Raw genomic sequence first — 24195 nt, 5'->3', positions numbered from 1 at the left:
TTAAAATTTATCCTTGAAGACATTCAGTGAGATAGATCAAGAGCTTATTAGAATTTTCCAATAGGCCAGATCGTCACTAGAAGTGAAATAGTTCAAGCTATGTATACAATGATTTACACAAAGCTGAAGAAACATACTTTCACTTAAATTGCCTGGATGTTATTGTTTAGTTGCCAAGTTGTGTCTGATTCTTTTGAGACCCCATAGATTGTAGCCCACCAGGCTCCTCTGTCTGTGGGATTTGCTAGGCAAGAATACTGAAGTGAGTTGCTATTTCCTTCTCCAGGGTACCTTCCCAACCCAGGGATTGAATCCACATCTACTGCTTGCCACAGGGATTCTTTACCACTGAGCCGCCTGGGAAGGCCAAATTGCCTGTATAATTTATATTAAACTATCTTTATCTGAATTTCCTCAGTTTTCTATTTGCTTTTTCAATAATATATGATTATCATTATTATTTAGTTTGTCATTGCTCTATAGACTGTGATTATTCTCTTAAAATTTTAAAGTTCATCAACATTAAGAAAAGAACTGGGATTTTGAAAAATTAGTTTCTCTAAGTAGGAAGATAAAAATGTGATGCAACTTGAACATTCCAGACTGACCAAAATTATTTATTGATTTATTATTTTAAGGATGTTCTTTGACCCATGGTAGAAAATAAAGAGTAGGGCTTGGATCTGAGATTGTCAGTATTTCACCATTCTTGTCTAGATCAGCAGACAGTTGGTTTGTGTGGTATGAATATAATTCAGAGAGAAACATAAAATGTACAAAAATTCAGGGAGTCCTTCAGTTCAGAATAGTACAAATTGTTTTGTTTTTCTAAATGATGGCAAACAGATTTGGACAGTTAGTCATGGGTGTTCTTAAAATAAGGTTCAGCCAGTCTTCATAAACAATGCTTGATCTATAAAGGAAAAGGGAAAAAGAGTTAGATGTTGATTGCATCTTTTCAGAAAGAAAATGGGAAATAATGGGAAGGAAATAATGTAAAGTGAAAAAGAAGAAAAAAGCACAAAATGAACCATCAATTCCAAGGGATGGCATTTCCTTGCTGCACAAACCTGGTTTCAAGTGCTGCACTTTGGACTGTGATATGCTTTTCTAGAGGAGTAATTATTAAAAATGACTTTAATACAGTTTAGAGTTATTCAAAGAACCTAGGATAATGCTTTTATTATTCTTATGTTATGATTAAATCAATTAACTACTCTCTGGTTTCTTGACTCTCCACTGCATAATTATAGTACAGATGAAGATATGGTCTATTTGTTGTTGTTTAGTTTCTAAGTCGTTTCTGACTCCTTTGTGACTCCATGGATTATAACCCGCCTGGCTCCTGTGTCCATGGTATTTTCCAGGTAAGAATTCTGGAGCATGTTGTCATTTCATTTTCTACAGGATCTTCCTGACTCAGGGACTGAACCCACATCTCCTGCATTGGCAGATGGGGTATTTACCACTGAGCCACCAGGGAAGCCTTGATATGGTCTATAAATTGAAGCTAAAACCTCAAAAGTTTTTGCTTGTACACTTATACAAAAATAATCTATTTCTAAATAACCCATCTCAAGGAGTTATAATAATATAATGCATTAATATTAATATAATATCAATTATATTAAAGTGTTCTGGTTAATATGAATAATTCTTTATTCTTTCTATTAATAACTAATATGAATAACTCTTTACATTAAATACAATATTGAGAAAGCCTTATATATTAAACAGGGAACAGATAGATACCTTGAGAGCTCCGTTTAGTTAGACATGATGTGCTTGACAAAAGCTGTAGGGATAATACAGTTTAGAGTTAGAAAAGAGTCAAATTTAATAAAAGAGCAGCATGGTAAGTTAACTTAATTCTAATTATTCTAAGCTGTAACTCTAGAGTTTATTTATTTAAACTCTGTATATCCCACTCTTCTTAATACTAGATTTATGGCTTTCCCCCTGATTTTGTAAGTTTAGCTTTTTAAGTGTTACATTCGCATGGTTGAATGTTTTTCTTGAAAGTATGAAAGAGTTTATAACAAAAAATGTTCCTCACCACTGTTTCCTAGTTCCTCTTTATAGCTAAGTGGGTGCAGTTATTATGCTTGCTTAGCAAGCATACAGGAGTGGGTAGCCTTTCCTCTCTTTAGGGGGTCTTCACAACCCAGGGAATGAACCCGGGGCTCCCACATTGCGTCTAAACCACAAGGGAAGCCTCCCCCCCAATACAAATATATGTTATATAATTTTTTTTTTACACAGATGGTGGCAGTTCTACAAACCCTTTTGCTCTTATTTTTCTCACTGCATAACATACTGTCTTAGAAATACTACCATAACCATAAGTAAGGGCGTCCTTGTTCTTTTTAGAGCTGTGGGGAATTTCATTGTGTAGATGTACCAAAATCTATATGATGCATTCTATATTGTTGGACATTGTTCTTTGTTGTCGTTGTTTAATTGCTAATTGTGTCTGATTCCTTGTGACCCTATGGACAGTTGCCTGCCAGGCTCCTCTGTCCATGGAATGCTCCAGGCAAGAAAACTAGAGTGGGTTGCTATTTCCTTCTCCAGGTGACCTTCCCGCTTATGGCAGTAACTGAATGTAAAATGTTGTTTATAGGAAAAAGTAAAGTTTAACCATGATTGTCAGTGCAAGTATGCTTGGCTGAGTATTTTCTTTTTCTCCTATCCTTTCCTGTCCTCTTCTCTTCTCTCCTTTCCATTTCTTTTCTCTCCCTTCTTCTCCCCTCTGTGTTTCTTTTCTTACTTTATCCAAGTTATCAGACTTTGTAAGTCCATATTGCCATCAAAGCTATCAACATAGTTTATTGAGATGTGGTGAGATTAGTCTTTTTGGGAGGGTGGATAAGGTTCTCAGTTATATTGCAACATTTCAAATTTACAAGTTATATCATGCAGTTTTATCTTGTATCTTTATTTTAGGTGTTGCATTGCTTTTCAGACCCTCTGGGTGAAGCTGCCGTAAACTGGTGGCAGGAAATAGATAACTGGATACTATGAGATCAATTTCATTTAAGCAAAAACACTAGATAAGGAGAACTAAATTTTAGCACCAGCTTTGCTAATAATGATGTGACCTTCACTAAGTAGTTAAGCATCTTCGGCACTCAGATTCCTCATTTTTATCACTGCTTGCTGTAAAGGATGTTGTGATATCTCCAACTGTAATATTCAATAATTAATATTAACTTTAATATTAAAATTTATTCTGACACAAATGCTGCCTTACAGAGGTGTTTTGAAGCTCTAATAAGATGCCTGATTTGTGTTGATATATGGCAGAAACCAATACAATCTTGTAAAGCAATTTTCCTCCAATTAAAAATTTTTGAAAGATCTAATAAAAAAGTAAAAACACAATTTAATCTGTATAACAATGCACGAAAATGTTAAAACCCACTGAAATCAATGTATATAGTCAGATCCTTACAAGATATCTTTTTAGGGTTATTGTGTAATTGGTTGATAATAAATAATGTGTGTATATTCAATAAGAAAGTAGAGAAAAATAAGTTGTTTTAAACTCAAAAGGCATCCGCCATCAACCCAGTCAGTTCAGAGTTGCTGTAACCACCAGATCACGTGAAATGATACCTTCGTAGTTGATGCAGCCGTTGGAGTCTTCTTGACCTGCCATCAGGGCTTCCACTTCTTCTTCCTTCATCTTTTCACCTGATGAAACAAAACTCTTTGTTCAAGAAGAAAGCCAGAGAATATTCTCAAAATTCCACCCTAAGTGATAAGATTTGGACTCCTGGAGACCTCTTGTAGGATAGACACCAAGACTTTCCTGTTGCTTTGGCAGGAAGTTTGCCTATAAGTTGTTTTTGAATAAATGAATTAAATTCACATTATACCTGATCATCCACACTCTATCCTGTAAGAACTACAATGCATTATGTTACTTATTCATAACCAATAATTCAAGTTATTAAGACCATTTCTCCCAAATAAACTCACTGACATTGAGGCTAATTGAAATGGTCATTAACTTTTGACTATTCCTTTTCATTTTCCCTTTGTAGTCTTTCCCCCTACTTATTTTGGTTATAACATGATTCCCCTAAGTCATGCTCCTTCCTACATACTCTGTCCTATTAAGTCCACTGAAATGAATTTTTCTTACCTAGTGTGGCTAGAACATGACGAAGTTCAGCACCCATGACAGTGCCATTGCCTTCCTTGTCGAAGACACGCAGACCCTCAACAAAGTCTTCATAAGTGCCCTGGTCCTTGTTGTTGGAAATAGCTTGCAACATGGGCAGAAATTGTTCAAACTCAATTTTCTTGGCATTCATCTCTGAAAGAAATTGCCATTTGGAGAGTTATCAGCTATCATAAAATGCCACCACTGAGTTACAAATTGAATGTTCATTCTGGATCATCAGAAAGATCTTCATACAGCTTAAATTTCAGTTGGTAAATGGCTGCTGACAGAAAGTTTGTAATAGAGAATAGCAGGACCTCTGGAGTCCTGGTGCTTGAGCTGTTATCCTTAATTCACCATTTACAAATATGTGATTATGGGCAAGTTTCTTAACCTCTTTGTGCCTCAACTTTTTAATCTTTCAAAAGAGATTCTTTGTAGTGCTTTGTGAATACTAAATGAGGTAATAATGCACAGTCTATTACAGTACCTGGGACAAACTGAGTGCTTGATCAGTGTTAGCTGCTATTTTATTAGTATTGTTAATTAATAAATACTGATAAATACTTGGGAAGCAATATAGAAATATACTGATAACAAACCTATTGGCATATAAATATAGCAAAAGCTAGCTGAACTTTAATATGTATTCCACCATTGTTTGAGCTTTTGCAGAACTTTCAATTTCTTTAAATTTTAATTTAAAAATAAGAAGCCTATGAGAAGAATGTGTGTGTGTTAAATACTTTGTGATCTCCTGACTTTGTGGTTTTAGAAGTCTGGAGATGATGAGAATTTCTTTAGTAACCTTCTGACATGGTAAATGGTATTTATAGCAAAAGTATAAAACAGACTAATCAGATGTACACAAATGGATAAAGTTATGTACCCATAAATCAAAATTCCATTTACCAGTCTTTCCTCATAGTGTAGAAATCTGGTATATTGAGTAATATAGAGAAAATTAAATTTGAATGCTGAATAAATGAACATTTATCTAATAAGTCTATTAAATACAGAAGTTTGATAAGTTAGAAAATGACATTTAAGAATGAATTTGGCTAACTGAGCACTTACTTTACCTGATGCTCTCAGGTACTTTTTGAATGTATTATGTGGACATATTTCCAAAGGAAATAATAATTTGAGGAAAATTCCGGCAGGCTGATTTAGAGGTAGGTTTTTTTTTTTTTCCTAATCAAATATTTTTTCTTTTGTAACAAAGGAACATAGTCTTTTCTAGAAAAAAAGAGATTGCCTTTCCAGCCTTATTTTCCATATGGTAAAGATAAACTGAGATATCTACTTGAAAAAAACTTCAGTTTTGTATCTTCTGTTTTGTTCAGAGTGGTACTTTCCAACAGACTATTATACTTTGCCATGAACCATGGGATTAGAAAAAATTTCCTTGTTCTTGACTAAGGACTAGATTACTCTACCCAGCAATGACCTCTGCAGTTTTGCCACTTATATATTTCACTAGCTTTTGCCTTCGGATTTTCCTTGGGCAACTGAATGCAGGCTTTGGCTTAAGATTTTTAATTCTTTTTAGAATTTTTTATTAAGGTATCATTTATCTATTCTAAATTAAGATAGCCAAGTTTCCTTTAAGATGGTCACAGAAGCAGGGTTATATTTAGATAGCATGATGATGATGATATTAGCATTAGGTATTATTTCCTTTCATTAATATGAAATTATGCTTATGAATTCTCAAAGGAAGGTTAATTTATCTTATGGAGGAAAAAACTGAGACTAAATAGCCAAGAAATACAGTTACTGTCAGAAATAAATTAAATCCTATTCTATGGAACTTGCTTCTCAACAACTCTCTCTCTATTATACACACACCCACTCCCACACATGCACACACACACTTCCAGCTTCTTGGAAAAACATGTGGTTACCTTCATTGCTGGGGTTTCCCAGCACCTTCTTGACCTCTGCATTGGTGGGATTTGTGCCCAGAGCCCGAAGGACATCACCAACCTGGTTTAAGGTGATCTTGCATTCACCTGTTCTGTCAAACAGGAGAAACGCCTCCTTGAATTCTGCAAGAAGCAAGAAACATTTGGTTGTTTTTTTCTGCCTCAAACTTATAAAGGAACCCAAACTTCATCAAGGATCCAGTTCAAACTCTCCTCTATTTTATAACTTTTGCCAGTCTCTTCAGTTGCTATCTTTGGAATTTCCCTTTTCTGAGCTCAATGTCAACCCTCTTTTGACAGTTCTTTTTGGGACTGTTTTAAAGCAGCATTTCAAATTTTAAGTCATATGTTATTATTTATTAGATATGGAAGTTGAGAATCCTCATAATATTTGTTCATATCTCCTTCATCTACCTTGGAAACAGGACTGGGTTAAGAAATTCTGATGCCTGGCAAAATCTTAAGAATTCTTCATAAAATCCCTCATATAATTAACAAAGTTAATAAAATTTCAAGAAAACAAACATTTAACTGGGATTGTGTCATGTGAGGTTAACCCAAATTTCTCAAGTTATATAGAAAAATTTCTGTTGAGGTACAAACTCCCTAGACTCTCTTCTTAACTAATTTCCTTCAGGAGTAACTTTATTTTTCAGGGAAATTTTAGAAAGATGACACAAATCTCTAAGTTCTCTGATATCCTTTAACCACTGATGCATGACTTTAATAGGCTCCTAGTGTAACAGAGTCAGAAGGAAGCATATTTATTTGAATCTATTGCTATAGTGATTGCTTTAAACTTTATTTTTTTCAGGTACTACATATGATAACATGTTGCTATGTTAGTTTTATTATGCAGATACATATTTTAATTTAAAATTTTATGGAGATAATTGCAGATTCATGTGTCATTTTATGAAATACAAGGAGATCTCTTAAATACTCTGTCTGGGGGAAAATACTATTTCCCCAATGGTAGCATTTTTCAAAATTATAGTATATGATATATATACACTATATATATGTGTATATGATCATAACCAGAATATTCACATAACCAGAATATTCACATGGATAGAGTCCACCTATTTTACTCAGATTGCCCTAGTTTTACTTGTATTCATGTGTGTATGTAAGTACACATTTTAAAAGTGTTGTCTGTTTTTATAACAGTCTCTCTGTTGGTTGTGTGTGTGTATGCTAAGTCACTTCAGTCTTGTCCAACTCTTTGTGACCCTATGGACTATAACCCATCAGGCTCCTCTGTCCGTGGGATTCTCTAAGCAAGAATACAGGAGTGGGTTGCCTTGCCCTCCTCCAGGGGATCTTCCCCACACAGGGATCAAACCCACATCCCTTATGTCTCCTGCACTAGCAGGCGAGTTTTTTTTTTTTTCTTTTACCACTAGTGCCACCTGGGAAGCCCCACTCTATGACTTACTTGCCCTAAATTTGGTCACTTTCCTTTGATATAATTGGTTTTGCCTTTCAGGATTACATTAACCCAAAATTAAGAAGTGCACACCAAAAAGGCAGAAAGAGGTGCTACTATGGATTTAGGAGCAATTAAAGACATTTTAATTGAAACAACAAAGCTAAATTAAATCAATTTTTCTGGCAAACCTAAAAGTACTGATGGTGATCTGTTGGAGTTTAATACCAACACTCGAAAACTCATTTGTGAGTGAGCTGGTAGAGGTGAAAGCATTCTTTTTAGGCCATTAGTGGCCTCGGATCAAGAAATACTATCTAGGTAGATGACTCAGAAAAATATCTTAACTATCCCTTCATCCTCTAATCCAAGACTACTAGACATTAAATTCACAATCAACTATAGATCATGTTACCACTCTTTGCTGAAACGTCCCCCTCAAATTTTATGCAAATTGACCTCACAGATCATTTCCCTTACCTAAAAGACGTGCAGTAGGTCCTGTGGGGTCATCAGTCAAATATAATTTTTCATCTTTCTAAGGGAATTGTGAAACTGAACTGCTCTTATTACTGGCTCCAGCCTTTCAAGCAGATTGCTCAGAAGGCTCCCTATTATCCTGGTCAGATGCTGATATAGAAATAGGGTTTTATGGGCTGTAATAGAATCTCTTTGACATTAACTCTTTTGTTGATTTAAAGGCCAAGAACAGAAAGATATTGCTCTTCTTACTTCAGATTTTTAAAGCTTAGTTATTCCCTTGAAGAGTCTAAAACATGGGTTAGCCAATGACTGTCTACAGGCTGGCCACCTCTTTTTGTAAATAAAGTTTGACTGGAATATAGCCATGCCCATTCATTTATGTATTGTCCATGGCTGTTTTCATACCTCAGGGACACAACTGAGTTGTTTCCACAGAGACTGCGGTGCCAACAAAGGCTTAGGTATTTACTATTTTGCCCTCTAGGAAAAAATTTGCCAGCCCTTAGTCTAGAACAACACTGTTCTAGGATTTTTTGTGATGATTGAAAATGTTCTGCATCCAGGCTTCCCAAAAGGGTAGTAGCTACCAGCTGCCCATGGCTCTTGAGCATTAAAATATGACTAGTGGAAAGCAGAAAGTAGACTTTTAAATGCATTTATGTTTACTTAATTACAGGTTAAATTTTAAAAGCCACATGTGGCTAGCGGCAACTTTTCTGGATGGCACAGGACTTACACCTTTAGAGTACTATAATTTCCTGGTGTTCTTGTCTTTATTCTGAACTTGTGATACATTCAAATAGAGCAGCTGTGAGAAAAGCTAATCATTGAAGGAGGAAACAAACAAAGTATGCTTTTATTTATTTCTTAAAATATAAGATTTCCTTTTAATTTAAAAGTCTCTCAAAGGGTTTTTAAGTCTTCTATTGCTTGCTTCTACCATAGTTTGGCAGTCATAATGACACTGTAAGTTAGATATTTGAGAGGACTGGGATATAGGAGCAGATATTGTAGCAGCATCATTAGTTAAAATAGATTAAAAATCAAGCAAACCATAGCAGAATTGCCAACTGTTTTCAAAGAAAAACTAGTCCTTTTAGTACAATGTCAAATGATCTTGAGCTGAGTCATCAAATCATCTAATGTGTCTACATGAAGGCATTGACCATGAAATATATATATATATGTTTGTACTATAGCAAATATCCTTTGATTTTCTTTCCTTTTATGAAATATTTTAACTGATGTCCAAATGGGAGATATTTTTGACACTCAAGAAGAAGCTGAAAAATGTTGATACTTTTAGGTATAGAACGGAGTATAATTATAATTTTATACGTAAGAGTATTTTCACAATTTTTATATTATATATTATAAAATACATAATATACACATACTTATTTTTATGGCCAATATTTCTATGATATTATATAACTAAAATTTTATCATTTTATTCCATTCTTTCTATAGACGTATTTTTGTCTCAATTTATTTAAGTATGTGACTCTTTTCCATAAAACATTCTGTCCTACACTTTCCAGTAAAGAAACAAGATTCATAGGCCATGGGATCGCTTCGATCTAAAGAGCAGAAGAAGAAACAGTGAAAGTGTTAATGAAACTATTCAGATTCTTTTGAATCTCCAGAGCTTAAAGTATTGTAATTAGAAACTGTTTCTATGAAATAAATTCCTAATTAATTCAGCCAGTTATGATTTTGATGCTATCACTAATTCTTTGGATCTTTGAGTCAGTCTCAACATCTCTCTGGGTGCCTGTCCTGCATCTCTAAAGATGGACTAGGAAATGTCTAAGGTTCCTTCCACGTTTTTTTTTTTTTTTATAAATCATCTTCCTCTCTATCTCTGAATGTACTTTCCCCCTAAATCCACTTCACCTCTATTTCTCTCAGCTCACTGTGGTGCCCATTGAAATCATGTGTATTTGGTAACTGGGCAGTTTTATAATCAATTTTATTTTCTAAAGTGAACAATTTAGACCTGCCAAATTTCTATGTAGGCATTTGATTAACAAATCAGCCATCCAAAATCCATATCCTTTTTGGGGGTATGTGTATGATATTACCTACTGTATCAAATTAGTTCTATTTAGAAATCAGTGAATACAAGGAATTATTTCATGGTGTTTAGCTTTTGTTTGCTTAAACCTTTGATTACTGATTATAGACGAAGGGTTCATGTTGAGAGAATTTATGTTTAGAGGGATTGAGAGCATTTATATTTAGAGTGACAGCACCAGTGGGGATAATTAGAAAGAACTAATCTCATCTCAAGGGAGTTGGTTTTCTCACATGCCATCTTTATGAGTGTGCACATATTAACAACTACATCGTTTAAACTTACCATCCTGCTGTTGCTTAGAGAACTCGATCTGTTAGAAAGAAAGTAACCACAAAGAATATTTTAACCAAACAAAAATGTCCTGATTTTTTAAATGTATCCAAGCTCATTCCCTGAGTAATCTTCAAAGTAAGCTCAAAAAGTATGCCTACTTTTCAGAGTTCAGGCATAGCTTGGATACTCACAGTTCGAGCCACACAGTAACATGCCTTGGAGGTGAGTATTATTTCAGAAACTGAGCAGTGCTCTGCCTGCCTCTGAAGTAGAGAAGCTCATTTCACTTACCAGCAATCTGCTCAGCACTGAAGGACTGCAATGGCGAGAGAGAGGAAGAAAGAAAGAAACAACTAGTACTCTTTCAAATGCATTGACAGAAGGGAGCGCTCTCTGCTCTGAGGTTTTTAGGAAGCCATGTAGGTGTCAGAGAATAAGAAGTTTGCCTTAGGATACTTTTGAATCTAGGAAAAATAAAAAGCTATTGCAAAACATAGTTAGGGAATATCTCTCTGTATCTTAACCCATGAGTCAATAATTTAACAAATGTTAAATCAAATTCTTCCTGGAACAATATCATAATCTATGGTGCATTTAAGATATGTCTAGTATAGATACACTGTATTAAGAACTACAGACACACTGCATTAAAAAGATCACTTTAAGTCTTTCTTCTATTTAACCAGTATGTTTTACCCAATGCATCAAAAGTAGTTTATTTAATTTTAGTTATCAGCGTCATTGGACTGTTTTTTTAAGGTGCAATATTTTGCTATAATTGCAGGTTCCCCCCCTCAAATTTAGATATAATAAACCTTATGAGATATAGAAAGTTGGTGAAGCATAAAGTACTTCTTTTGCAAGTAAGATGTATTTCTCTAGCTGACATAATAGCTTGAATTAATCTCGTCTATCCTCAACACACCTCGATAAAAACCCAAAGTAGATTCTACAGACTCACACTGAGTATGTTCTCTCTTCAATTTCATTCCTATCTCCTATCATATCTGCCTATAAATTACAAATAGTTTTCTTGTAGGACCCACCATGATGGAGCTGCTGGGCTGCAGACAGTGGCGAAGCTGAAGAGTGAGTTGAGGGCCGCTCCAGTCCCTGAGTGGGTCCTCCCTTGCTGAGGCTGCCTTTTATTTCTGGAGAAGCCGTGACCTCAAAACTAGCATCAGGTTCCAAAGAGAAGTAGCCACTCCTCTTGGAGGGTTTTTTAACTTTCTTAGGGCAAAGGGAAGGAGAGATCTGTACCCTGAGGTCTATTTTTAGGAAATCAGAACCTAAGAGTGGATGGCCATGATGAGACCAATGCCTATCAGTACTTTTATGGTCGTTAACCCTGAGATAGTCTCTTGGAGTGTCTTCCTTGAAGAAGATTCTCATTTGTTCAGTGGCAGAGGGGCTCAGAATTTCTCGAAAGACTCCGGCTGATCTCTTCTCTTAGTGAATTATGGACTTTGTAAGCTTTAAGTCAGCAGTTTGGGTATAAATGGAACTTACTGGATGGGACTGGTTTGGGGTTTCAAATGGCAACTGCTATAGAAGGAAGAGCCTCTGGAGCTCTGTCCCCTTTGGTAAAGTTCAGAGGACTTGAAAGGGACACACACATGCCATGTGCTTCTTAAAGCCTTACCAAGTGAAAATCTGGTCAGTTCTTTTTTTGTGAAATCTCCAACTAAAGACCATTCTTTTGCACACTGTACTCTCAGAAGTATAGAATTCATTTAAGCCAGGGATGGTTTTAATCTCCATTTTTAGTATTCTTCCTTAGTGTTCTTACCTTAGGGGTAGGTATTAGATTCCTTCCTTGTTTCTCTTTAGGAGAAGGAAATGGCAACCCACTCCAGTATTCTTGCCTGGAAAATTCCATGGACAGAGGAGCCTGGCAGGCCACAGTCCATGGGGTCACAAAGAGTCGGACACAACTGAGTGACTGAGCATTCACTGTTCTCTTTATGGTGGCTGACTAGTCATATTTCTTGAATTTATGAAATTCTTCTAGGAGGGAAAGCTGATGGGCCATTTTGTGTTCTTTTCCCCTCTCATTCTATACATATTCTTTTAAAATTTATAAACGTTGCTTACTTTCTTACTAGAACTTGCTGTTTCCCTTTCTGTCATGTCAAATATTTTGTGACTCAGTCACCAGACTGAGAACCAAAAGAAGCCAAAGTAAAGACTGTGAAATGCAAAGTTTTAATTAGAATTTTAAAGGTGTCCATGGGATTGGTATTAAGTTTTCATGGCAGCTTATGAGAAAATAGGTAATTTTCTATTTCCTACGCTTCCTAGGACGATATTGGAAAAAGATCAGTCTAGATGTCCACTAAAGCTCGGACATGTTTGTCAGTTTTCTATATATTTAAAACAGCTCAAAGGCATGACAAATGTTAGAGATAAATTCCAATTTAAGTACTGTTTTAGAAACTATTTTTAAGAGAATGATCACGAAAAGCATAGTCTCCCTCTGCTAGACAGATGTATACTTTGCAACTTTCCTCCAAGCCATTTGGAAAGAAATCAACATTTAAGTGTATGTCTTTTTTTTTCTGTCCAAAGTCTGCAAGTAGTGAAGAAAATCTCATAGAATCTGAGTCCCAAAATGAGATTGAAAGTATAACTTAAACAGTATTAGAAGCCATACAAACATATTTTCATGAATAGATTGACATTTTGAAAGGTTGTTGGGAAATAGAAGTTAATAGAAACATTGAAATCCTTTGAATCCTTAGGGGAAAAGGAAGAGAGGGACCAAGGTGGAAATTTGTCCCCTTCGATAACTAATTTGGAGTCTCATGACTTTTGATGCACAAATTAAAGCCATTGCAGCAGACCATCTTTCTTTGCTTTAGATTTAGGTACTGTGTCATTAAATCTGAATTGCCCTATGATCAGTATTGAGAACTATCATATTCTTTAGTAAATCACCAAAGGTACCCTATATAATGCCCATCATATACCCTACATAATGCTCATTTTCTTTTTTTCAGATAGAAAAATGAGTCCTTGAATACATATAAAATACAAAGTGTGTAAAATCTGTCATGTAAACTGCAAAGGCATTTTGCTGTATAATAGCTGTATTTATGTTATAAACAAGTTATTCATGGCCACTTGCATACTATGTAAAGGTTTATTATTTATTAAAATACAATGGAGGCAGTTATCACACTACTTCACTCTAGTTTTTAGTCCATATATTTATCACATAGAGAATGAGAGTTTGATTTTTTTAATGCTTATTGAGGAAGGTAAACATTTAAAAAAGCTATTGACAATGGTGGAGAAGGCTACAGTCTAGTCTAGTCTAGTCTAGAGAATAAACTGTAGTTTAAAAGTCAAAAGACCTAGACACTGGCCTCGTACAATAAATGGAAGATGATATTTATTCTCTGGTACACTTTTACACTTTGATAAATGGTTAAAACTTTCACTTATATATCTTCCTAGGTGTTATAATGATGAAGTAATCAATCCTTTGCACAAAGGCATGATATGAATACAAAATGTCAGCTGATTTTGGACTCAGTTTGCTATGGCATCATTTTATTATGAAAGTTAGATTTAAGTCTCTTCTACCTGGAATGTTCTGTCATCTCTGCTTCTTGGAAATTAATTATCCTTCAAAACCCTTGAAAGAACCTTTTCTATTTGTCTAACTCCTTTCTCCCACTTCAGTATGTTTAACCTTCCTGATTGTAAACTTCTGGGAAGCACAGGCTGCTACTGGAGACCAGATCCCTTGGTCCATGTTGTGAACCTGACTGTGAGCCAACCTCTCCCTCCTGGAGTGCTGCCCCTGCCTTATTCTTAGATTGTGTCCCCCATAATCCTATTCAATACCTTGTCTACATTAGATACTTAACAGAATGTTCATTAAATTAAAATCTTTAGAACAGGGACTTTCCAGGTGGGGTTAGTGGTAAAGAATCTGCCTGCCAATGCAGGAGGCCTGGGTTTGATCCCTGGGTCAGGAAGACCCCTGGAGAAGGAAACAGCAACCCTCTCCAATATTCTTGCCTGGAGAATCCCAGCGACGGAGGAGCCTGGTGGGCTACAGTCCATGGAGTCACAAAGAGTCAGACAGGACTGAAGAGACTTAGCACATAACACAACAGGTGTACAGTAAGTTCCTCCTTCAAACATGTTTCCTCCTCTAGGATATTATCTTCCTGGAGGGGAGAGGCCTTGTCAGTTCCTTAAAGAGCTTACATTCTAGAGGAGGGGGCACTCATGGACTCATTCTCCTTTGGTACTGCATCTCCAGCACCTGGAACTGCCAGGCACATAGCTAGTAGGCATGCTTATTTAAAATTATTGATGTCATGTCCATGTGTGCACGCTAAATCACTTCAATCGTCTTTGACTCTTTGCAACTCTACGGACTGTAAGCCGGCCAGGCTCCTCTGTCCATAGATTCTCCGGGCAAGAATATTGGAGTGGGTTGCCATGCCCTTCTCCAGGGGATCTTCCTGACCCAGGGAATGAACCTGCATCTCCTGCGTATCCTGCACTGCAGGCAGATTCTTTCCTGCTGAGCCAAAGGGAAGCCCTTATTGATGTATATGCCTTTATATTTCTGGAACATTTCTTTAGATTTTATATAAATGTTATGATCAGGACTTCTAATTGACCATTCCCTATTTTTTTAAAGTGGTTTTTTTTTTCTTTTCATTTTAGTCTACATACTAAAATGACTGTTGGTAAGATAACTACATTCCACATTTTTATGATTCATGTAGTAAACAGTATTGGATTTAGATATGTAGTAGACAAGATACTGGTACTAAAAAAGATTTTTATTGCAATGTTTTCAGATTGTTTCTCACTTTGAGAAATATTTTTCTGATAGTAATCATGAGGTTTGGTTAACTGATTAAAGACAAGACAAAGATGCTGGTATATAGAAAGAGTTGATTTATAGGAAAAATATTAACATGCATTTACTCAAACAGGCTGTCAGACTGATGCATGTTAATCTTTAGTTTAATACAAAGAGCTATAATTAAAGATGATCTGGGAGATGTTGAGTTGCTGAGGGCTAATGCCCTAAGAAGGAACGTAGACTGCAGTTTTTAAAGAGCTTAATCATCACTGCTAGATACAAAGGAGAATGACTGGTGAGGTTAAGTAAAGACTTTACTTTAACCACTTTTCAATCTAGAAAACATTGCATGTTCATTGATTTAATGCCTGGGAGGGAGAACAAAGACCTGGATGTAAGCAAAACCTAACAAAAACTTAATTATTTTTACTCCAACCTCAGAGTTATGAGGAATTATTGTAAAAGGCAGGCAGAAGTACCATTTTGGAACTCTTCAGAGTTTTGTGCTTCAGAACAGTTCACTTAATTTAATTTATTTTATTGCACTTTTTATTTCAACAAAGGATATATTTAGCCTGGTGACTCTAATATGGTGTAAAAAGGAGAAATTAAGAGCAATGAGACTACAGTACCACCCTGAGTTGTCTAATATGAGAGAAGAGATGGCTATATTGGATAAATTGATCTGAATAGAAGGAGAAATGAGTAATTCTATGCTTAGGGTGCCTAGACTAGTCACCTGAATTCACTCACATTAGAGCAAAGTCTGGATTACTAAAACAATACATTTTAGACCTACAGGAGTTAACAGAGAAGAATTTTAATAAAAGTTTTAAAATGTGACCTAAGCCTGTACTTCTTTGGATTTCTCATCAGCTTTCTCATTGTCAATGGTTGATAAAGAAATCTAAGATTTCTTGAGTTGCTCCTGTTCTACTTTGTGCATTTGTGTTTAGTTTAATTATAAATCCAAGTTGTGTTTATGTTCTTTCCTTCCTCTTTTTATTTTTAAAATGAGAGCATTAGAGTAAAAGTCTTTGTGCTTGTATTTTAAGGAATTATAAGTATCTCCTTTTTTCTACTTTTCTGGAGTAGAGCTTCTTTTTGTGACAACAGGGATATATGAATACTGACATTATTATTTTGGAGATTTCAGGTCTTTCGATAGGGTGGAAAAAGACCTAGCTGGGGCTTGAGGTATTCAAAATTTTGTTCTGGTGCTTCTGTAATGAATCATGTCTTTTGATTATCTTCTCTTATCTGGGTTATCAGTTCAGTTCAGTCACTCAGTTGTGTCCACTCTTTGGTACCCCACGGACTGCAGCACGCCAGGCCTCCGTGTCCATCGCCAGCTCCCGGAGCCTCCTCAAACTCATGTCCATCGCATTGGTGATGCCGTCTAACCATCTCATCCTCTGTCATCCCCTTCTCCTCCTGCCTTCAATCTTTTCCAGCATCAGGGTCTTTTCCAATGAGTCAATTCTTCACATCAGGTGGCCAAAGTATTGGGGCTTCAGCTTCAGCATCAGTCCTTCCAATGAACACTCAGGACTGATCTCCTTTATGATGGACTGGCTGGATCTCCTTGCAGCCCAAGGGACTCTCAAGAGTCTTCTCCAACACCACAGTTCAAAAGCGTCAATTCTTTGGTGCTCAGCTTTCTTTATAGTCCAACTCTCACATCCATACATGACTACTAGAAAAACCGTAGCTTTGACTAGACAGACCTTTGTTGGCAAAGTAATGTTTCTGGGTTATAGCTTCCTCAAATAAGAAATCTTATTCTGCATGGTTTCTAGGATTGCTTGTGGTTCTATAATGTTTTGAGTTTTTCATCCTTTTCTCAGTAGCATCTACAGCAAGTCGCTGTAGAACTACATGGATAAAAGTTGCCTAAAAATTTGATATATTACTTTGAACCAGTTTAGATAAAGAGGAGTTGAGCAAAACAAAATTTCACAACACTGTTCTAATGAGTGTTTTATATCTTACTTATATCAGAAGATGGTATATAGTTGGGTACTTAACTAGGTACAAAGAACCATACTTGCCACAGTGAAAGAAAGAAGGTCAAGTTGAATAAGATGTAGTTTTATCTTAAGGAAAAAATTTTCTGCTCTGGCTTCAATTCACTGTTATTGATTTATGATCAAGAGGACAAGAGTTTATCATCTATATAATTCACATTTTCACCAGTATCATTGAAGCCATTACTACTTATATACTGCAACTTTTGCCTTCCAGATTCTGATTTGGGAGGAGAAACAAATTGTAGAACTTGATGGAGGAACAAATTATAGAAGATCTCCTTTTCATAAAAAAGTATTCTAGGATGAAGAGAAGAAGAAAAAAATGTGTAGTATCAGCAGACTAAATATAATCCTTGCCACAATTTCCATGAGTCAGATGGTGCTTAATGCTGGGTAATTATGGAAAGGCTTCTAAAGACAACTTGCCAGGGGGCTCATTCGCAGCACTGAAATGTCGAGAGGCTAAATTTGGCTCTGTCACTCTGTGGCCTTCTTGTCTTGCAAAAATTTCATTATCTTTAAAATTAAAAGTGCTATTCACTAATTATTGGTGAACTTTCCTATTCTTTTCCAAAACCGCCTTTACTTTGCAAAGACATAATCCAGTTAAATATTATTTAAAATATAATTTCAGACAGAGTTACAGAATGCCCTTTAATATTTTCTCACTCCACTCCACCTGCTCTCTTCTTTTACAGGGTAGCTGTTTCAAAGTGGAAACTTGATACCAATGCTTAGTGATAGTCTCAAATAATGTTTGATTGTTTCTGAAGTTATAATCATGCCCCAAATGGATGAATATTGCAACTGGTTGACATTCTAGTTGTATTAAAAGGCCAGGGTAAAATAAGACAGATTCTTAAAATTATATGAAGAAAACTTAAATAACTTACATCTTCACATATTCCTTCTAATTAGAAATTGACTATATGTCTTCTTTCCCTCTTTCTTTTCCTTAGACTAGTTACTATTTAATCATTATACATGTGGCATTATGTTTCTTTATATCACCCCAAAGAATATTTGGTTGAGATTTCTAGTTATTTGTAAACAAAACATAAACCCATACTGTTCTTAGACTATTAGTCTGATGGCAAATTTTGCATGTCAGGTTTGACATAAGTGCATGTTTAATTAAACAAAAGCAAAATTATTTTAAAATTCAATAAGTTTGCCTACTTTTAACAACATTTAAATATACTTTGGTATATTTTTTTCCAGCTTTATTGAAATATGATTGACATATAATATTGTATAAGTTTAAAGTGTACAACATGATGATTTAACACATAATGATTTTGATGACTACCACATAAGTTTAGTTGGTTAACATAACCATCATATTACATAGCTATCTTTGTGGTGAAAGCCACAAAATTTGTTCTCTTAGCAATTTTCAAGTATACAATATAATACTGTTAACCATAGCCGTTATATTGTATTTTAGATCCTCAGAACTCAGTAATCTTTTAACTGCATGTTTGTACCCTCTGATACTATTCACTCTTTTCTCCCATCCCCACCCCACCCTGGCAATTACCAGTCTACTCTCAACAACATTGTTAGTACCCATGTTCCATTTACAACTATTTACAGGAAGCTGGACCAAAGTGACTAGGGTGCCTTTCTCGGATCCTAATATCTCACCTTTCATCTGTAAATGAGAACACCCAACCTGTCAGCAACAGGTGCTTAGATAAGGGAAAGCTGAGGAAAACAGAACAGTAATGAATTGCCAAGATGAAAAGTCTTGATTGAACTAGCTCTGATGGCTGCCTGTAACCCCCTCCCTTGGCTGCAGAGGGCTGTGCTGGGCAACATGAGTCACTCTTAACACTGATCACTCTTACCCTCATCCTTAAGAGCAAAAAAGTCTCCTTTTCACTTTCTTGGAAATAGCAACTTACCCTTTATAACAGGAGGTAGTTTAGGAAGTGGTTAATACAGTTGATTCTGGATTTATCCTGGTAGGTTATATCCTAGATCTATCGCATACTTGTTATTTGAACATGGGCTTGACACTGAACCTCATTTAGGCTCTGTTTCTTGCAAAATGTAGCTAAAAACAACCTGAGTGTAATGTTTTGACTATGAAATATTATAATTAGGCATAGAATAAATTCATAATAAATATTGATTATTAAAAGAGCTTTATAATATTCAAACCTTTTCACAAGCTATGAGCTAATTTATTTTTCCAACAATTCTAAGTGGGGCTGGGTTTGTATTAGCTTTGTTAGTGAAAGTTGCTCAGTCGTGTCCGACTCTTTGCGACCCTATGGACTATAGTCCATGGAATTCTCCAGGCCAGAATACTGGAGTGGGTAGCCTTTCCCTTCTCCAGGGGATCTTCCCAACCCAGGGATTGAACCTGGGTCTCCCACATTGCAGGTGGATTCTTTACCAGCTGAGCCACAAGGGAAGTCCTAGCTTTGTTAGGGAAGAGAAAAAATAACTTATAGATTAACACCAACAATCCTATACCTGGACCAGAATAAGTCAGATGTTGCAATGAATACATAATATTTGCCTCCACTGAATACTCATCAGTAAATAGATACATTTATTGGGAATGCTATATTTCCACCTTGTCCGTTAAATTAAAAGTTTGTCTTCCCAAACACATGGTCAGTTGTTGCTGTGAGATTTGCAATTGATGAGTTTCTGTCAATGCATTCTGTACCTCTGCACCTTTTTTTTTTAATGTCGCCCGCAGTATATTGTCAGGGATGACCTGACTGAGTGAAGACTACAACAAGAATTAAAATTTAAGTAGCACAATGACACATATTCAAAGTCTCATCACCTCAGAGCAATCCCAACATACCAGCTAAGGCGTGCATCATGCAAAAAATTTGCTTAAAGTGAAGATCTTTTAAAAGTTAGGCAAATGATCATCTCATTGCTTATCTACTTCTGTTATTTCATTTGGTTGTAGTTTTGGGCAACAGGTGTTAAATATTATTTATATTTGCAGTTAAACTCATGGTGGGTTTCACTTCCTACACTTCCAATTCTGTCAGGCGATGTTCTAAAGTATCACTCTCTGAAAGCAAAGAATGCTTAGAACCACCCAGGACAATAGCTTTAATGCTCAGTTGTCAGCATAGCTGTGTGTTTGAAAAGGATACTCATAGAAAATCCATGGGGCAAGGGCATATCAGGCAAGCCATCCCTCAGAAAATATCAAAGGTTTACTGTCAGAGCAACCAAAGAAATGTCCTAAACAAATAGCCAATAAAATGGGAAATCAGGTTGGAAAACACATTTAAGAAATTGATAAAACAAATTCATATTGTTCACAGTTTATGGAGAGTCAAATATATGGCTAGTAACATAACTGGGATAGTATTGAGGGATTAAATAGTATGATTGCTATGATTATATTACACAAAGATAGTTCCACTTAAACTTCAGCCCTACTCAAAGTATAAAGAACAGCTAGATTTCTAATCTTATATGATTTATGAAAGACAGTGTAAAATCCAATTAAGTTTTTTTCCTTTATCAAGTTTTCAGAAAGTTAATGAATGCATATAATAGCTCTATTAATTTTTTTAAAGTTCATTTTCTCTGCTTGAAAAAAGTTTATAACTTATATGAGGTTATATATCTAGAAATATCATTGAATGATTAAAAGCATCATAATATGAAATGTTTTAGTGCACATCTTAATTACTCTTTTTACCTATTGGGATGAAATTATATTTTATAAATTTCTCAAGTTGTATCATATTCTTTGGCTATGTTATCATATGTATAAATATGCTCTGATTTCATATTGTTGAATACATATCATTAAAGCCATTTAAATTCTTTTACAAAAATATGTTTCAATTCTGTTTTTTTCTTTTTTCTCTTTCTATGAAGAATGAACTCTCTGAATGAAAGATAATGTTTTTTCATTTTTTCATTTAATGTCCCTTTTTGGTTTATGTCCCTTATTAAAATCCATCACCTCTCTCATTCTACAAAGAAATAGTGAAGATGGAGTATATCCTATATCCTATCCTTACAGAGACTCTCTAGGAGAATTTCTTTTCTTTTTTTTTCTGTGTACTAGCTCACAGTAGCATTAATTCAAGATACAGATGAAAAGATAAACCAGCTTTCAAGATACAGAAAAGCATCACTTCTTGGCTATGAAGAAGCAATCAGTTTAATTTTTGGATTTAAAAAGTGATTCCTTACTTGTCTTTTCTTGGAGACTTTTACCTGACAAACTAAAATTTTATTTATTTACTTATTCTTACACAGTTCCTTGGGGAAGAAAATTAGTGCCTGTTTTCATTACTGGGATACTTCATTTTCTCTTTAAGAAGGCACATTTTTTTCCTTTCCAAATGCTTGTAGTCCCAGATACAAAAGGGTGATATTGTCTTATAAATCACAATAAATATAAAGAGGAATTGCTTTGACAGTGGTTCATATCTTTAGTGTTAAAATAAAATGGAGAGTCAAAGAATAGTGTCTGTAATCTTGCTTATTGTATAATGCAGTCAGTGTGCATGTATAAGATACATTAACTAGTATTGCTAGAGATGAAAAATTTGATTTTCTCCTAATGAACTGTATGCATACAGTCCTCAAGATAGAAAAACATATACTGGAAGACATAACATTCATTTCTTCTCCTAAGTGGATATTCATTAAGAATAGTTCCTAACCAATATTAGATTCTAAGATGAACTTTTTTCAAATGTGACTTCAGTGACTTACAAACTCAAGATAAAATATCTATGATGAACTACTTCTACTTTGAAATATAAAATTTCATGTTTAACTGGACTACTGTAAAAATTTTAAATATATTTACTTAATATTTTCACATATATTTAAGGGTAATCTAATTCAATATTTATGCCAAAATATTTTAAATATCTACAATTATACTAAAGTAGTCAATGAATTATTTATTTATAGGTTAGCTTGACTGTTGCAGGTAAGCAACATATTAAATACTAACAAGGATTAAGTTAGCAAAATTCAGATTTATTAAGCATAGAGCTTTTGGCTTCAGTGAAATGATCACCTCCTAGGCACTTTCAGCTACTAGTTTTCCATATAAGGCAGGGTTCCCTTGATGAAGATTTTCAAACTGTCATTTGGACCAATCAGAGCCCAGTGAATGAAGAGACAGCGCACATTTGATAGGTCACATCACTGAGAAGTAGCAGGCATATCCATAGCATCATTTTTCCAAAAGCAGATAACCTTTCAGCAGTTGAGAACTTTGATCACAGCAAAGTGTTGACACAAAAATCAATCACATTCTCCTTAGTTCAAGATCAGTATGCAAGGAAGAGCTCAAAGACATAAGCTCAAAGCCATATAACTAACAAGTTTTACAACATTGGTGGTAGGGGGGTTAGTTTCATTTAGAAACAACTCACATTCTGCATTAAATGCTGTATATAAATAAGCAAGATGGCAGTTATAGTCACTGAAACACTTGAGTGCATAGTTGTCTGCACTGAGATCTCATTTAGTGTTGTATCAAATTTTATTAAGCAAAGCTGAAGGGGGAATTAACCCGAGTTGCAAAAATCTCTTTTTCAGATGAAATAAAGCAGCTGTCAAGCAGCTAGGACAACTGGGTCATCAGCTGTTTTTAAACTTTTGGAAACAAGTAAGGACTAAAACTTTCTTTTTAATGTAGCTTTAAGGAAGAGTTCCAGTTTCCAGAGATTTTATTTAAAAAAAGAAACCATTGGTTTAAATGTTTGTAAAACATAGACTTTGACAATTGAGGGGAAAAAAGAAACAGAAAACAGAGAGTACAGCAAATACAGGTTTCAAATATAATGCCATACTCATGATAATTTTACTGAAATTATCTGCTACAGTTTTGTTCTAAATTTTTTAAAATCAGGATTCTCCTCTATCCAGATCTATCAGTTTGCTTAGTAATTCTATTCCTCTCAATGAAAAACATGCCCCTCTTCAAGTCCCTAGTGTTCCCCACTCTTAAGAGATGTTTCAGTGACCAAACAGTTCACCCTTTTTGTTACCTTGATGGCAGAGAGGTCAATCTTTTCTTCTTTGGGTGGAGCAGGTGCAGGTGCTGGGGCAGGGGCAGGGGCCGGGGCGGGGGCAGCAGCAGCAGCAGGTTTCTTTACATCCTTCTTTGGTGCCATTTTGTTTAAAAGGATGGGTTCAAAAAAAAAGAGGGAGAAGGAGCACCTCCAAAAGAACCTGTCAAAGTGATTCTTGGATGAAGAGTGGTGGTTCGGTTGATCCACAGCCCAGTGTCTTGAAGGTGGACCCACAGTGTTAAACGGTATAAGGGCATGCATATATATTTCACTTAGTGCCTAACAGAATCTTGACACTTGGGGCTGGATTGGACAGTTCCCTAGTCCAGGGGGATGGCATTCCGGCTCAGACTATAAATGGAATCAAAAGGGTCAGGGCTTCATCAATTTTTTTTTAACTCCTCTTGCTTTCCACCCCACCCCCGCCACCTCCATATATAAAGGAGACAGAAGTATGACAAAGCCAGCCAGCTTTAGATCCTTTGGTGACAGTAAAGTAGATTGACTGATACTTTCTCTTCATAGAATTACAGTTCTGCTGAAGTTGTAAATCATTTTTTTTTTTTCCTATGCCTAAGAAACTTTAGTGAAGGATTTGGTTTCAACTTGGAATTCTGGCAGAGAGTATCACCAACTTTCACCCAGCTTCTTTGCGCATGCTCCTCCTCCCTTGCCATAGTTTGCAAGAAAATGTTTGTCAGCAAAGAGGTAGTGGTGTTTAAAAATAAAAAGAAGACGTATAAGGAAAGCCTGTTAAGTCTTAAAGTGACTTCCCTTCTAGGGAGCACACACTCTGACTCCCTTTCTCTTAAACTGTGGTGGACAGTATGCTAAAAAGAATAATTCACAGCTCCCTCTTTTTTCTATAATCAAAAACATCAAATGCGGTGGAAATAACAGGAAGATTTACCCTCTTGCCAAACACTTTT

The 24195-nt window shown here is 35.5% G+C and overlaps 1 protein-coding gene across 3 annotated transcripts; it reads right to left on the bottom strand.

Annotated features, from left to right (window-relative positions):
- Positions 1 to 596: 596 nt before the first annotated feature.
- MYL1 (myosin light chain 1) lies at positions 597 to 23669 on the bottom strand. Of its 3 annotated transcripts, none has more exons than XM_043910164.1 (7): positions 23243 to 23669; positions 10377 to 10404; positions 6079 to 6222; positions 4151 to 4324; positions 3619 to 3696; positions 1753 to 1795; positions 597 to 913 (listed from the first exon to the last, which is right to left on the bottom strand). In XM_043910164.1, the coding sequence occupies exons 1-6, from the start codon at positions 23525 to 23527 to the stop codon at positions 1767 to 1769; spliced, it is 738 nt and encodes a 245-aa protein (XP_043766099.1). In that variant the 5' UTR covers positions 23528 to 23669; the 3' UTR covers positions 597 to 913; positions 1753 to 1766. The 3 variants fall into 3 exon arrangements, with proteins under 3 accessions (XP_043766099.1, XP_043766100.1, XP_043766098.1); XM_043910165.1 differs by lacking the exons at positions 10377 to 10404; positions 23243 to 23669 and adding exons at positions 10659 to 10683; positions 11414 to 11539; XM_043910163.1 differs by lacking the exons at positions 10377 to 10404; positions 23243 to 23669 and adding an exon at positions 11414 to 11774.
- Positions 23670 to 24195: the final 526 nt, after the last annotated feature.

Source organism: Cervus elaphus, chromosome 8 (genome assembly GCF_910594005.1).
Source record: "Cervus elaphus chromosome 8, mCerEla1.1, whole genome shotgun sequence".
In the NCBI taxonomy this organism is placed as follows: Eukaryota; Metazoa; Chordata; class Mammalia; order Artiodactyla; family Cervidae; genus Cervus; species Cervus elaphus.
The sequence above is the reverse complement of the archived record's forward strand: the minus strand, read 5'-3'. Positions and strand labels throughout refer to the sequence as shown.

What these genes read in the sequence shown, in the direction of transcription:
- MYL1 (XM_043910163.1), bottom strand. Translation starts at nt 11,759, where the DNA reads ATGAGAATCTTCTTCAAGGAAGACACTCCAAGAGACTATCTCAGGGTT. An exon ending in GGGAAACCCCAGCAATGAAG is followed by an intron (nt 4,325 to 6,078) that starts GTAACCACATGT and finishes AATTTCTTTCAG; the next exon opens with AGATGAATGCCAAGAAAATT. An exon ending in CGGCTGCATCAACTACGAAG is followed by an intron (nt 1,796 to 3,618) that starts GTATCATTTCAC and finishes TTATCCCTACAG; the next exon opens with CTTTTGTCAAGCACATCATG.